The sequence below is a fragment of the Chrysochloris asiatica genome, unplaced genomic scaffold, assembly GCF_000296735.1.
Source record: "Chrysochloris asiatica unplaced genomic scaffold, ChrAsi1.0 scaffold00056, whole genome shotgun sequence".
In the NCBI taxonomy this organism is placed as follows: domain Eukaryota; kingdom Metazoa; phylum Chordata; class Mammalia; order Afrosoricida; family Chrysochloridae; genus Chrysochloris; species Chrysochloris asiatica.
In genome coordinates this window covers 5,171,336-5,184,031 of record NW_006408574.1, presented here as the reverse complement: position 1 = coordinate 5,184,031, position 12,696 = coordinate 5,171,336, and the positions used below count along the sequence as shown (strand labels likewise).

General features: G+C 47.2%; 1 protein-coding gene across 1 annotated transcript in view; it reads left to right on the top strand.

The window, feature by feature from the left end:
- Window positions 1-12,696, top strand: part of PGM5 (phosphoglucomutase 5) — a 210,713-nt gene that overhangs the window by 175,023 nt on the left and 22,994 nt on the right. The window contains exon 10 of the mRNA XM_006863728.1: window positions 4,337-4,471. Coding sequence (XP_006863790.1) covers window positions 4,337-4,471 — 135 coding nt within the window. The remainder of the gene's footprint in view (window positions 1-4,336; window positions 4,472-12,696) is intronic.

Sequence of the window (12,696 nt, the reverse complement as noted above, 5' to 3'; positions counted from 1 at the left end):
CCTTGGAGACCCTATACAGGGTCGCTATGGGTCGGAATCAACTCAACAGCACTTAACAACAAAAACAACACTCAAGAGCAAGTTACAGAGTCTCTTCTGAAATCAATTCTGTCTTTTCTTTCTTATCATTTTAATGACCTCTGGCGTTCTTCCTGTGTGATCTTCTTCTTTTTTTTAAAGCTTTTGAGTGAGTAAACACTTAGATAGAAGGTCACCATATTTACATTCAGCAGATCAGTACCATGATTACAAACCCCGCCATGCACCCCAGCCAGTCAACAGTATTTACCTCTATTACTTTTTTAATGTACACATATTGCATTGAAAATACGTATTCATTTAGATGTCCAAAGGGCACATTTTGCAAGCCAGCCTCCTGCCCACAGGCACACAGCCTTTCTCAGTCCCTGGGCCGAGAGCCTGCACCTTCTCTGTCTCTCTGAGCCATCACCTCCTCCACCATCTCTGTTGTTGCTGCTTTTCTGCTCAGGATCCCTCACTCTTCTCATGTTCTTCCCTCTTGATGGTCCTTGGGTACCCTGTTCCTGAAATGACAGATTTACTACTCCCCCCTTTTAGTTGTGCCTCTTCTACATTTACAGTTGTGACCATCACCATTAGACCTGATAACAGTTACTCATAATTGAATCATAAAATCCCATCTCCCTCATCACTAGACTCATCTGGGCATGAGAAAAACTGTCCAGTAGGGTTTCTGTCTTACTCTCTCGTTCTCTCACTTAGCACCCTCATGGAAGCTTGTAAGGCAGCCACTTCGTGCCTTTGTAGCCCCCTAGTTTTGGTAGCTGAATTCTAAGCAGCCTGTCCCTATCAGCCCAGTGTGCTAAGGAGACATGCTTTATCCTTGATGTGATGATGTGGAGTTTTGAGCAGCCTCATCCATAGCCGAGGGTCCAGTTGATCAGGTTGTAGCAGTTTGTGCTTGCTCCCTGTATCATCAGACTTCTTCATCTTCATCTGGTCGGATTCTGGTCAGCCATCCATCCATGCTAGGTCCGATGGGTAATGTCTGAGCATCTTGGAGCTTTCACACGCCTCCCACCTCTTCAGACTAGCTGGCTGCTTCCTTCTTATCTTTAGCCCCCAGTGGCTAGGTCAGTGTCTTTGGGCTCTGGAGTGCCCTCTGTGACGTTCTTGTTGAAGCCCCACACTCTTCTGGTCTTTGGTCATTAATGTCTAATACAACAAACCTGTTCTGGAGATGGTGTCTAAGTTCAGGTGTGATGTACTCAAGGTCCTGATGTGGCGTTGTGGGTTAATGTGCTGGACTGCAAAGTCAGTTTGAACCACAACATTGGTGGCTTAAGCTCACCATCCACTCCTTGGAAACCCTCTACAGGGTCGCTGTGAGTTGGAACCAACTCGACAGCATTTAACAACAACAACAATACTCAAGGTCATATTTTCACTCTAGCACACTTGTTTTCATTTTCTTCTCATGGAAGAAAGCAAGTAATATATTGCATTGGACAAGTCTACTTCAAGAGGTCTCATTAAAGAGAAAAGATGTCACTTTGAGGACTAAAGTATAGCTGGCCCAAGTCATTGTATTTTCAGTCACTTCATTTGCTTGTGAAAGTTGATTATTGAATCAAGAAGCCATTAGAAGAATTGATGCTTTTGAGTTATAGTGTTGGGAAGGAATAGTGAAAGCATCACGGACTACCAAAAGAACAGCTGATTCTGTCTTGTAAGAAGTACATCCAGAATGCTCCTTAGAAGCCAGGATGGCCAGACTTCGTGTCTGGTACTTTGAATGTCGTATCAGGAGAGAGCAGTCCCTGCAGAAGGATATCATGCTTGGAGAAGTAGAGGGTCAGCAAAAAAGAGGGAGACCCCCAACGAGATGGATTGGCACAGTGGTGGCAGCAATGGGCTGAAACAGCACAACCTTTGTGAAGATGGCACAAGACGAGGCAGAGCTTTGTTCTGTCATGTGTAGAGTCATTGTGAGTCTGAACCAGCTGGACATTGTTGTTGTTGTTGTTAAGTGCCGTTGAGTCAGTTCCGACCCATAGCGACTCTGCATAGGGTTTCCAAGGAGCGACTGGTGAGCTTGAACCACCGACCTTGTAGTTCAAAGGGCTTTTTCAGTCTGAGGCATTAACTCACAGAGCCACCCCAGGACTCCAACTGGATAGCACCTAACAACAACAACTCCCATAAAGATTTATAGTCGCTATTAGAAAATACATTTCTGTCTGTTCAAAACTCAGATTTCCAGTCTTGGAGGGAGTAGTTGTACTTCATCCTGAAGGGCTGCTGTGAGTCAGAATAAACTCAGTAGCGGTTTTACTTGAGTAAGGATGACTGAAGCTTTTGGTTTGGGGATTGGAACAAACTATGTCCCCAAATGTAGAAAGAAGAAAACCACTTTGAGCATCCCATCCTTTCAAACAGATTTCACAACTCAGTGGGGTCAAGACTTGGTGGTCTGACTTACACAACACGTACAAGTATATTTTCAACAACGGCTTATTCTCAACAATGGCAGGATTTGAGGCCAGAGAAAGTTCAAGGATCAATTGCCTACCAGAGCTGTCTGATGAGCCATATCAATGAGACTTCTGTTTCTCCAGAAGGAACAAATCCCCAGACAGTTTCATTCCCACCTCTTCCTTCCCTTGGCCCTAGCCTATACACTTATTAAAGGGACTTCCAAAAGTCCATGAAAAAAATACCAATCTCTTCTTTTTCAAAAAATCTTTTTATTGTGAATGCAGTGAAGGTTTACACAGCGGATCATTAGCTTTACGTTCAACAAATCATATACTTCGTTACAGTGAAATGATCGCAACCCCTCCATGTCTCATCAGTTAACTGTGTTTACCTCTTTCCTCTTTAACTCTTGCATTCCTCCCTGTGTCTTTCCCTACCTTCATTTTTCTTCTGTCAGTCTCCCTCTTGTTAACATGTGTCTAGTCTCTAGCCAGTGAATAACTTTCTTTCCCTCCCACCCCTGGTAACCATTTATAGACCTTTTCTCTTAGCAAGAAAAACTTCTCTTAGCTTTTTACAACTGTGATCTCATGCAATATTTGTCCTTTTGTGATTGATTAATTTCACTCATCATCCATTATCTTTTCATCCCATTCTCCCTGGAACTTTTTGAAGACCCTTCACGGATAATTCATGATCAGTTTTCTTGGGTGAATACATTTACTTTAACGGAAAATTGTAGTATGCTCTTGTGGTCGTACTTTTAAAATACCCCTATCTCTAATGAGAAGAGTAGGGACGTTCTGAGCAAAAACAAATGAAGAGAGGAGATTTAAGACTGGGCAGTGGGAAGGTGTGTCCACAGCTCTGTTCCCATCCCACCCTGGTGGCCAAGGCGTAGGGACAGGAAGAACTGAGGAGACAGATGTGCTCAGCTACCCCTCTGAACAGCGGAGGCCCCAGCACCAAGCAGTTCTTTGTAGATTCTGCTTTTACCAGAGGACTCTGGGAGTGATGAACTAAACAAAAAAGACCCGGCTGAAAGCAAAGTCTGACCTCACCTGAGGGTCTTTGGTATGGGTAATTTGTCTCACTGAGATGGATACATTGCCTGTCCCCATTGGTCCAGCGGATCTATAAGGGATGAGCTTTGGGCCCATGGATATTTATTACAGGTCACCCAATGTGTTTCTGGTTCCCATAGTGCCAGAGCATCCGTTCACTTCGCTCCCTCAACATTAGCCACAAAGAGATGGAAATAGAATAGAAACAAATGTCTAGCCCTAAGTAACTTCTCAGCTCTCCGCATCACCCTGTGTGGGTAAGCAAATAGTACAGTGTACTGACCTGCATTGTTGTGAGTTACCATTGCATTAGGTTCAGGACGACGCAGCGAAATGTGTGTCCCGGGTCATGACATTGTTGTGGCATTTGTACATGGCCTTTCAATGTTGTACCGTGTGTACAGGCCTAGAACGATTGTGAGGTTGGCCCAGGACTGGGCAGTGTTTCGTTCCGTTGTGAATAGGGTCGCTATGGGTCAATGGCATCTAACTACTATTCCTACCACTTCCAACGTAGGTACTCATCTGCCAGCCCTGTATAGGACACTCTTCTGTTGTGATGCACAGACTTTCTTTGATTTTTAGAAGACGATCTCCAGGTCTTTCTTCCTAGTCTCTTAGTCTGGAAGCTCTGCTGAAAACCTGTCCACTGTGGGTGACCCTGCTGGTATTTGAAATATCGGTTGGCGTAGCTTCTAGCATCATAGCAATGTGACAGATTTTCAGTCGATGATGTTAATGTTACCTGTGTGTCACCTGTACCATATCTGTCTGTGTGTTCACCGATCTATTCTGGATGTCCTTGGTCACAGGGCCTGCGGATCATTTTCTCGGACGCATCGCGGCTCATCTTCCGGCTCAGTTCGTCCAGTGGTGTGCGGGCCACGCTCCGGCTGTACGCAGAGAGCTACGAGCGAGATCCCAGCGGTCACGACCAGGAGCCGCAGGTACCGAAGCGCTAAATGTCTCGTGGCTCTGGCAACTTAGAGAGCTCCTGCAAGCCTCAAGCAGAGCCCTGGTGGTACAGTGGTTAAGGTTAGGGGGTGGAGGGACAAAGAGGTGGCCTTCTGCTTCCGTAAAGGTGGCAGCCTTGGAAACCCGGTGGAACACTTCCGTTCTACACCACAGTCGCTGTGAGGTCGCTGTGAGTCAGAACCAAGCCAACATCTGGGGGTTTGCACTGGGTGTGTTTTTCTGTGCTTTTTTTCTGGTTGTGGGCCTTCCTTCATATTCTGAAAAGTATATTGATCCCTCCCCCAAAGGACAAGCTTCTTGTTGTTGTTGTTAAGTGCCGTTGAGTCTATTATGACTCACAGCAACCCTGTACAGTGAGCTTGAACCACCACCTTGTGACTTTGCAGTCCTGTTCATTAACCTACAGCGCCACAGTAGGACTCCCAAGGTCGTGCTTAATGCGGCACATAACAAATTCAGTGTATTCATTGGCACACTTCAAACTTCCTGGCCAGTGACTTTGATGAGTGTTGATCAGCATTTCCTGAACCACTTGCCTCTCTTGACTGGTCTCCAGTTTGCTAATTAGGGCAACATGGAAACACAGATCTCATAAGGAAATTGTGAGTTACACAGAATGAAGCTGACTTATGGGATATAAAAGTCCGTGGGGCCCCCACAAATGTGGCCCTTAGCCACCCATCAGGTCTGGAGCTAACTCACCCCTGTGAACTTCCAGTAAACAATAGACAAGCTCTCCCAGGGGAACCACAACACTAAGAGGTACGCACCCCTTAGCATCATCATCTGTTTGAGGTCCAGAGGGAAGCAGTGACCCAAGGGCAAAGTTCACAAGGGCCGGGAAGGAAGCAGGACTGGAAGTGGAATAAGTTGATGTAACATTGTGAGGACTGTATTCAGTGTTGTAACACAAAATGTGTGTGAATTGTTGGATGGAAAACTGATCAGCTCTGTAAACCTTCACCCAGTTCACAATAAGAAAAGAAGAAAAAGCTCATGGAAAAATAGATTTAAGAGAATGTACTTTTCTACAAACTTTTGAAGCCCTCTCATGTCCAGTGCCCACCTACATTTTCCAGCTCTGGGGTTTAATGGGAAGCTTCTATCCCACTTTTGGTGCATGCTGCCATCTGGTGGGCACTTGCATAACTGCATGAATCAGGCCTTATCTCACCAACCCCAGCATCTCACTATTTGTGTCCTGGGATGGCGCTGTAGGATAAGCACCGGACTGCTAACTGCAATGTCAGTGATTCAAACCCACCAGCCGCTCCTCAGAAACTCTCTACAGGGTCGCTACGACTCAGAACCAACTTGACCGCACTTAAAAATTACAATTGTTGTTGTGAAGTGTCTGATGTCGGTTCGGGCTCATAGTGACCCTATACAGGGTTTCTGAGGAACGGCTGGTGGGTTTGAACCACTGACCTTGCAGTTAGCAGTCTGGTGCTCATCCTACAGCGCCACACCAGGACTCTACAATCGTACCAATAATTATATCAAAATTCTTGTTACCTCGAAAACATCTTTTTTGTTTTTTCATTTCACTTAAAGTGCTTTCCATTATGGAAAACACGATTTCACCAAAAACATTCAACGCAGAAAATAATTCAGCCCTGAATGATTAAACTTGCTGATGGACTGCACTAGCCACCAGGTGTCTGAAGGACTCTGAGTTGAGCAGTGACCACGCAGGGGCCAGTGTAGACACTGTCCCGGGAGACCTCTCTCAGATGGCTGTAGAGCCTGCCGTGAGGGGAGGCCCATAGTGGCCTGAATTTCAGATGAAGGAAAGTTTGACAAGCCCTCTTTATATTCTCAACAATAGCGCTAATTCAGAACGCATTGTGGCTGGTTGGGAACTGTGTGCGGTGTTTCACCCCCCGATGTATGGTGACCCTGGGCATGATGGGATTGAGTTGTTGTGATCCTGAGGGTTCTTACTGGCTGACTTTCCGAAGTAGGTTGCCAGCCTTTTCTTCCTAATCTTAGTCTGGAAGTTCCAGTGACACCTGCTCAGCATCACAGTATCCTGTCAGCCTCCACTGACAGCAAGTGACCCTGGGTCTCCTGCATGGAAGGTGAGAATTCTGCCACTGAGACGCCACTAGGAAATGATGAATAACAGAACCATTTGTCTTCCCATCGTGTGTTAATTAAAGCTCCAGCCCCCACCAGTTAGACGGGAAGCCCACTAGGGAGCAGGTGCTTCCAACTACACTGCAGGTGTCCCCGTCTCCTTGGTCTTCAGAAGCAGGGTCCTCAGTGAGGAAGTTTCTTGAGATGAGAACATTGGTTTCATCTGAAACGCTTTTGGGGCGAAGCAGAGGGGGCAGTCCTGGGGTGGCACTGTGGGATAAGGCACTGGACCACAAGGTCGGTTGGAATTGCAGGGCCAACGGTTCAAATTCACTAAGAGCTTCTCAGAAACCCTATACCGGGTCGCTATGAGTTGGAATCAACTCGACAACACTTAACAACAGCAATCACATAATAGAATATATGATATCTATGTAACAGTCCTGGTATGGCGCTGTGGGATAATGCACTGGACCACAAGGTCGGTTTGAACCACAGGGTCAACCGTTCAAATTCACCAGCAGCTCCTCAGAAACCCTATAGAGGGTCACTATGAGTCGGAACCGACTCGACAGCACCTAACAACAACAATAACAGAGAGGGGCAGTGGTGGCCCAGTGGAAGAATCCTTGCCTTCCCATGGGAGACCTGGGTTCCATTCTTCCTGGGCAATCCCCCTACCCATCATCTGTCGTGTGGCTATGATATTGAACAGGTTTCAGCATCCAGACAAAGACTAAGAAGAAAGACCTGGAGATTGGCCTCCAAAAATCAGCAGTGTGAACGCTGTGGATCAAGATGGTCTAATCTACATCTGGTAATGGGCCGAGTGCAGGACTGGGCAGTGTTCTGCTTCATTGTGGGTGAGGTCACCCAGGGTCAGAGTACTCAATAAACAAGATATGTTGTTAAGGGACATTGAGTCGGTTCCAACCCATTGGGACCCTGTATCGGGTTTCCAAGGAGCAGCTGGTGAGCTTGAACCACCGACCTTGTAGTTCAACCGACTTTGCAGTCTGATGCATTAGCCCACAGCACCACGTCAGGACATAGGCTTAATTGTGCTTATGTATTGATCTGTTTTAAACGATTTCACCTGGGTTTCAGCCCGGGTGAGACCCAGGTGAAATTGTTCCCGACAGATGGGTAAGCAAGCACAAGCCTGTATATGTATCCCTTGCTTTCTGTAAGCCTCTGTGTACCATGAATCCACTCTGGGTGACCATGAATTGGACCGGCTCCACCACAGATACAAGGGAAACAGCCGCATGCTCGCTGCCCCACCAGCCACTCTACACAATAGAAAGATGCCGCTGCGTCCTCCAAGATTTACAACCCCAAATCCTATGAGTTAGATTCAGCTCAACGGCAGTGTGTGGGTATGTGTGTGTGTTGGGAGTGTCTCAGAGAACTTCATAAAACAGAGACAGAGATCCCATGCCTGACTCAGTGGCATCAACCCAGGTGAGGGCTGGAGGCCCTGGAGAGAGAACGAGTCTCAGGGTCTCGAGGGAATTCGGGCCCGAAGGTGTGATCCTTTCTTCTCAGGATGGCAGCCTTTCCATGCTGGGCAGAGAGTCTGGCTGTGAGTGACGCCCCAGATAGCACCAAATTGTGCCCAGCGAGAGGCTGGTCGTCTCTTTCTGTGTGCAACTTGCTGAACCTGTCTCATTGTGGTGGAGGACAGAGGGGTCCCTGAACAGTCAGCGCTCCGGATTGAGGAATGAAAGCTGGCCTGGCTGGTCCAGCAGTGACCCACTCTCACACCACAAGATAAGGACCCACAACCCTGGCTTAGATTTGTGTTCCTGCCACACTGAAGGCAGGAACAATGCTACCATGTCTGAGTTTCTCAGGAAGAGGTGACCTGCAAGAGCTAACTGGTACCCGTTGTTTTGTGGGTGTTTTTTTTTTAAGGTTTCCTTAAAATGTGGCCATCAAGTCATCTCCGTCTCCTGAGGACCCCGTGTGTGTCAGAGTAGACTTGGGCTCCACAGAGTTTTCAGGGACTGATTTTGGTTTATTGTTTCATTGACTTAGCATACGGCTAGCTTCTCTCCCAGACATCATAGACACGTGTAAACAGAATATGAGGAAGACCAAGTCTTGTCAAAGGCTGGGATGGTCACAGACTGATGCTCAGCTCATGGCTAACCAAAGTTGGCTGTTTCACTGTGGAAGATGACCACCCCCACCTGCCTTCCGACTGAGGAATCCGTGTCTGTATCTCTAACTGGCTGTCTGAGAAGACACACGGGATTCATAGCTAAGCATCACTATTAGTGAAAATATTGGGGGTTTCCTTCTTGGGCAGGTTCTCCTTACACAAGTCCTAGCTTCGTAGGATTTATTGCTAGTTCAAGGAGCTCTGGTAGCATAGTGGTCCCGAATCGGGCTGCTAACCTCAAGTTCAGCTAGTTCGAAACTACCAGTTGTTCCATGGGAGAAAGATGAGGCTTTCTGCTCCCGTAAAGATTTACAGCCTCGGAAACCCTGTACTGGGTCGCTATGAGTCGGAACCAACTCCATGGCACATAACCACCACCACCACTGGTAGTTAGGAGGCATCATTAAAGGGCTTAGCTGCTAACTGAAAGGTGGGCAGTTTGAATTCATCAATGGCTCTGTAGGAGGAATCTGAGGTCGACTGCTGCCTGACAGCCTTGGGAACCCCATGGGCAGCTCTCCTCCATCCTCGGGGATCACTGTGAGCTGGGGTTTGGTAAGGAGGGGCCATGTCAGGAATGACGTTAGGTCAGTGGTTCTCCCGACTGGCTGCATATTAAGAAAATACCCGCAGTTCAGGCCAATGAAATTAGGATCTCTGGGTGTGGAGGTCCTAGTGTGGTACTGTAGGATAAACACTAATTGCCGACCACAAGGTCGGTGGTACAAACCCACCAGCCACTCCTCGGAAGCCCTATACTGGGCCATGAGTTATGAGTCAGAAACAACTTGATAGCACTTAATAGTAATAACTTCTGGAGTGGGCGTTTTCACTAAATCCACCGCGTACTTCTGAGGTGAAGCTTGGGCTCGAGTCACTGAGGCAGGTGAGAACTGCTCAAGATTCGTGTGCACACGAGTCACCTGAGGGCTTGTTAGAGAGGGCTCTGAGGCGGGGGCCCGAGAGCCTGCCCCCTGCCCTTCCAACAAGCTGCCAGGCAGGGCAGTGTTGGTCCCAGGAGCACACCTCCACAAGCCGAGAGTTGGGTGAACTGTGGAGCTCTCTCAGAGGGCAAGGAATGGGAGGCCTTGGTTTTAGTACCCTTCCCAGCATGAGCCTCTTCCCTGGAGACTTGGGCTCCAGTTGCCTACAGACACCTCTGCTGGGCTGTCTTATGTTGTGGTTCTCGGTCTTCGCATTGGCCCTAACTCATGGTGGCCTCCTGCATAGTGGAACGAAACTCTGTCTGGGCCGCTTCATCCCCACAATAAACTGCCCATCAGTCCATCATGATCTGTTGTTTTAGTTGACTGATTTGGGGGAGTGGATAGCCAGACCTTTCTTCCTAATCTCTCTTAGTTTGGAAGTTCTGAAGAAACCTATTCAGCATCATGGGTACCCACAAACCTCCGCTGACAGATGGGGGTAGTTGCCCGTGAGGTACAGTAGCTGTGAACCGGTTCTAGGTATCTGGCATAGAAGGTGGGAGTTGGACTACTGACCCACCAAGGCTTCTGGAAGACAAAACCAGTAATTGAAATGATATATGTGATTTGTTGAGTGGAAATAGAATTGAGTTCAGAAGTGATGCATAACTGGGTATTCACAAAGGGCTGACAAGATTCCCATGTGTGGCGCTGAGGGATAAAGCACTAGACCACAAGGTCAGTTTGAATCGCAAGGTCGATGGTTCAAACTTACCAGCCGGCTCCTTGGAAACCCTATGCAGAGTCGCTATGAGCCGGAACCAACTCGACAGCACTTAACAACAACAACTACATATAATACTGCACTAGAAGTCCTAGTGGAGATTAAGCATTGGACTGCTACCCTCAAGTCTGGAAGTTCAAATCCACCAGACTGTCTGTTCCTGTAAAGATTTATAGTCTCAGAAATGCTCGGAACCCATTCTGTTCTTTCATATAGGGTTGTTCTGAGTTCAGAACTGATTTGATGGCTTTGGGTATTACTTATTTTTTGGGTTATAAAACTATATTAGAACATGGGAGTTTTTGTGTTGCACAAATAGTTAAACTTTCGACTACTCACCTAAAAGGTTAACTGTTGGAACCTACCTTGTGATGCAAAGGAAGAAAGGCCTGGCTGTCTTCATCCATAAAGATTGTTGTTAAGTGTCATTGACTTGCTTCTGACTCCTAGCGACCCTGTGTAGTGTTTCCGAGGCATGATGGGTGGCTTTGAACCACCAGTCATGTGGTTAGCAGTCCAGTGCTTATCCTACAGCACCACCCCAGTTCTCCATAAAGATTGGTGGTGGTGATGATGTGCTGTGGAGTCGGTTCTGACTCATAGCGACCCTGTACAGGGTTTCCGAGGCTGTAAATCTTTACGGGAGCAGAACGCCTCATCTTTCTCCCATAGAACAGCTGGTAGTTTTGAACTGCTGACCTTGAGATTAGCAGCCCAACTCGTAACCACTACGCTACCAGAGCTCCTTCCATAAAGATCACAGCCAAGAAAATCCTATGGGGCAACTCTGCACTCCACACGTGTGGACACTGAGTCTGAACTGACAAAGTGGCAACTACCAACAAAAACAACAATGGACTATGTTAGGAATCACACTAGATGAATGCCTGTCAAAGCACTATGTTATTGTTCAAACAGAAAACCGGCAGAAGGATTTATGTTATTTTTAGGTGGTGTTGAAGCGGTCCTGACTCCTAGCACCCCAGGTCCAACAGAACAAAACACTCCCTGGACCTGTGATGGCCTCACAGTCATTGTGTTTGAGCCCATTGTTGTAACCCTCGATCAGTCCATCTGCTTGGGGGACTTCCTCTTTTCCACTGACCCTCTACATTACCCATCACCGAGGAGTGATGGGTGGCTTTGTCCAGGCATATTGTCCTGTTCCAGGCAGTGGTCCCTCCTAATGACTTGTCCAAAATACGTGAGATGAAGTCTCTGGACCCTGACTTCTAAGGAGCATTCTGGCTTTACTTCTCCCAAGACAGATTTGTTCTGTCTTCTGGCAGTCCATGGTCCTTTCAAGATTCTTCACCAGCGTTAATTCAGATGCATTGACTCTTTGATGGTCTTCCTTATTCACTGTCCAGCATTCACAAACATATGAGGTGAGGGTCAGGGGCACCTTAGTCCTTAAATGACATCTTTGCTTTTGAACACTTTCCAGGAGATACAAACAGCCGGAAATATAAGGGAAGACATGAAGACATGCTGTTTTTGTTCCTTAGTTTTTTGTCTCCTCAGAGTTTAGTCTGTATTACATCCATAGATGCTGCAGTTTGGAATAACTGAGGGAGGCGGAGTTGAGAAAGGGAACACGTGGCTACAGAATTGTGCTATAAATTCTACAGGCCGAGTTAAAGGAACGGGTTCAATTTACGTGGAAGACAGGCGTGACCTGGAGGTCTTCAGGAATACCAAGCTTAATACAATGCAGAGAGAGAGAGATGACCAGCTGTTCTCCATAAGTAAAGATGCTGTAATTTGATGACATGAACTCAGGCTGAGCTGGAAGGGAGCTGCTAGATCAATTTCTCAACTGTGGCAACTCCTGCCCACTTAGGGTGGCTGGGCTTCACTTTCCAGAAGTCTCTGTGACCAAAGAGATAAATAATAGTAATAAATATCAGCACGGGTATGAAGGAATGAGCAAGACAACGTCTCAGTAGACTTTGGTCTTTTCGTCTTACAGTGTGGGTTCTGTAATGACTAACAAGGAAGGAGCTGAAGGAAGAAAGGGAAAGGGAGGAAGGAGAGAGGGAGGGAGCGTGAAAAGGGCAGAAGGAGGGAGAGAGAAAGAGGAGACGGGAGAGGGGTGAGAATGAATAGAAGGAAACAGGAGGCCAGAAGGGAGGAGGGGGGACCAGCAATCTTGATCAGGTGGGTAAGATTGCCCCCTAGTGGCAGCACAGGAGGCACTCACTCATCTCTGCCAAGAAATTTGGAAGACTACTGTCTGGC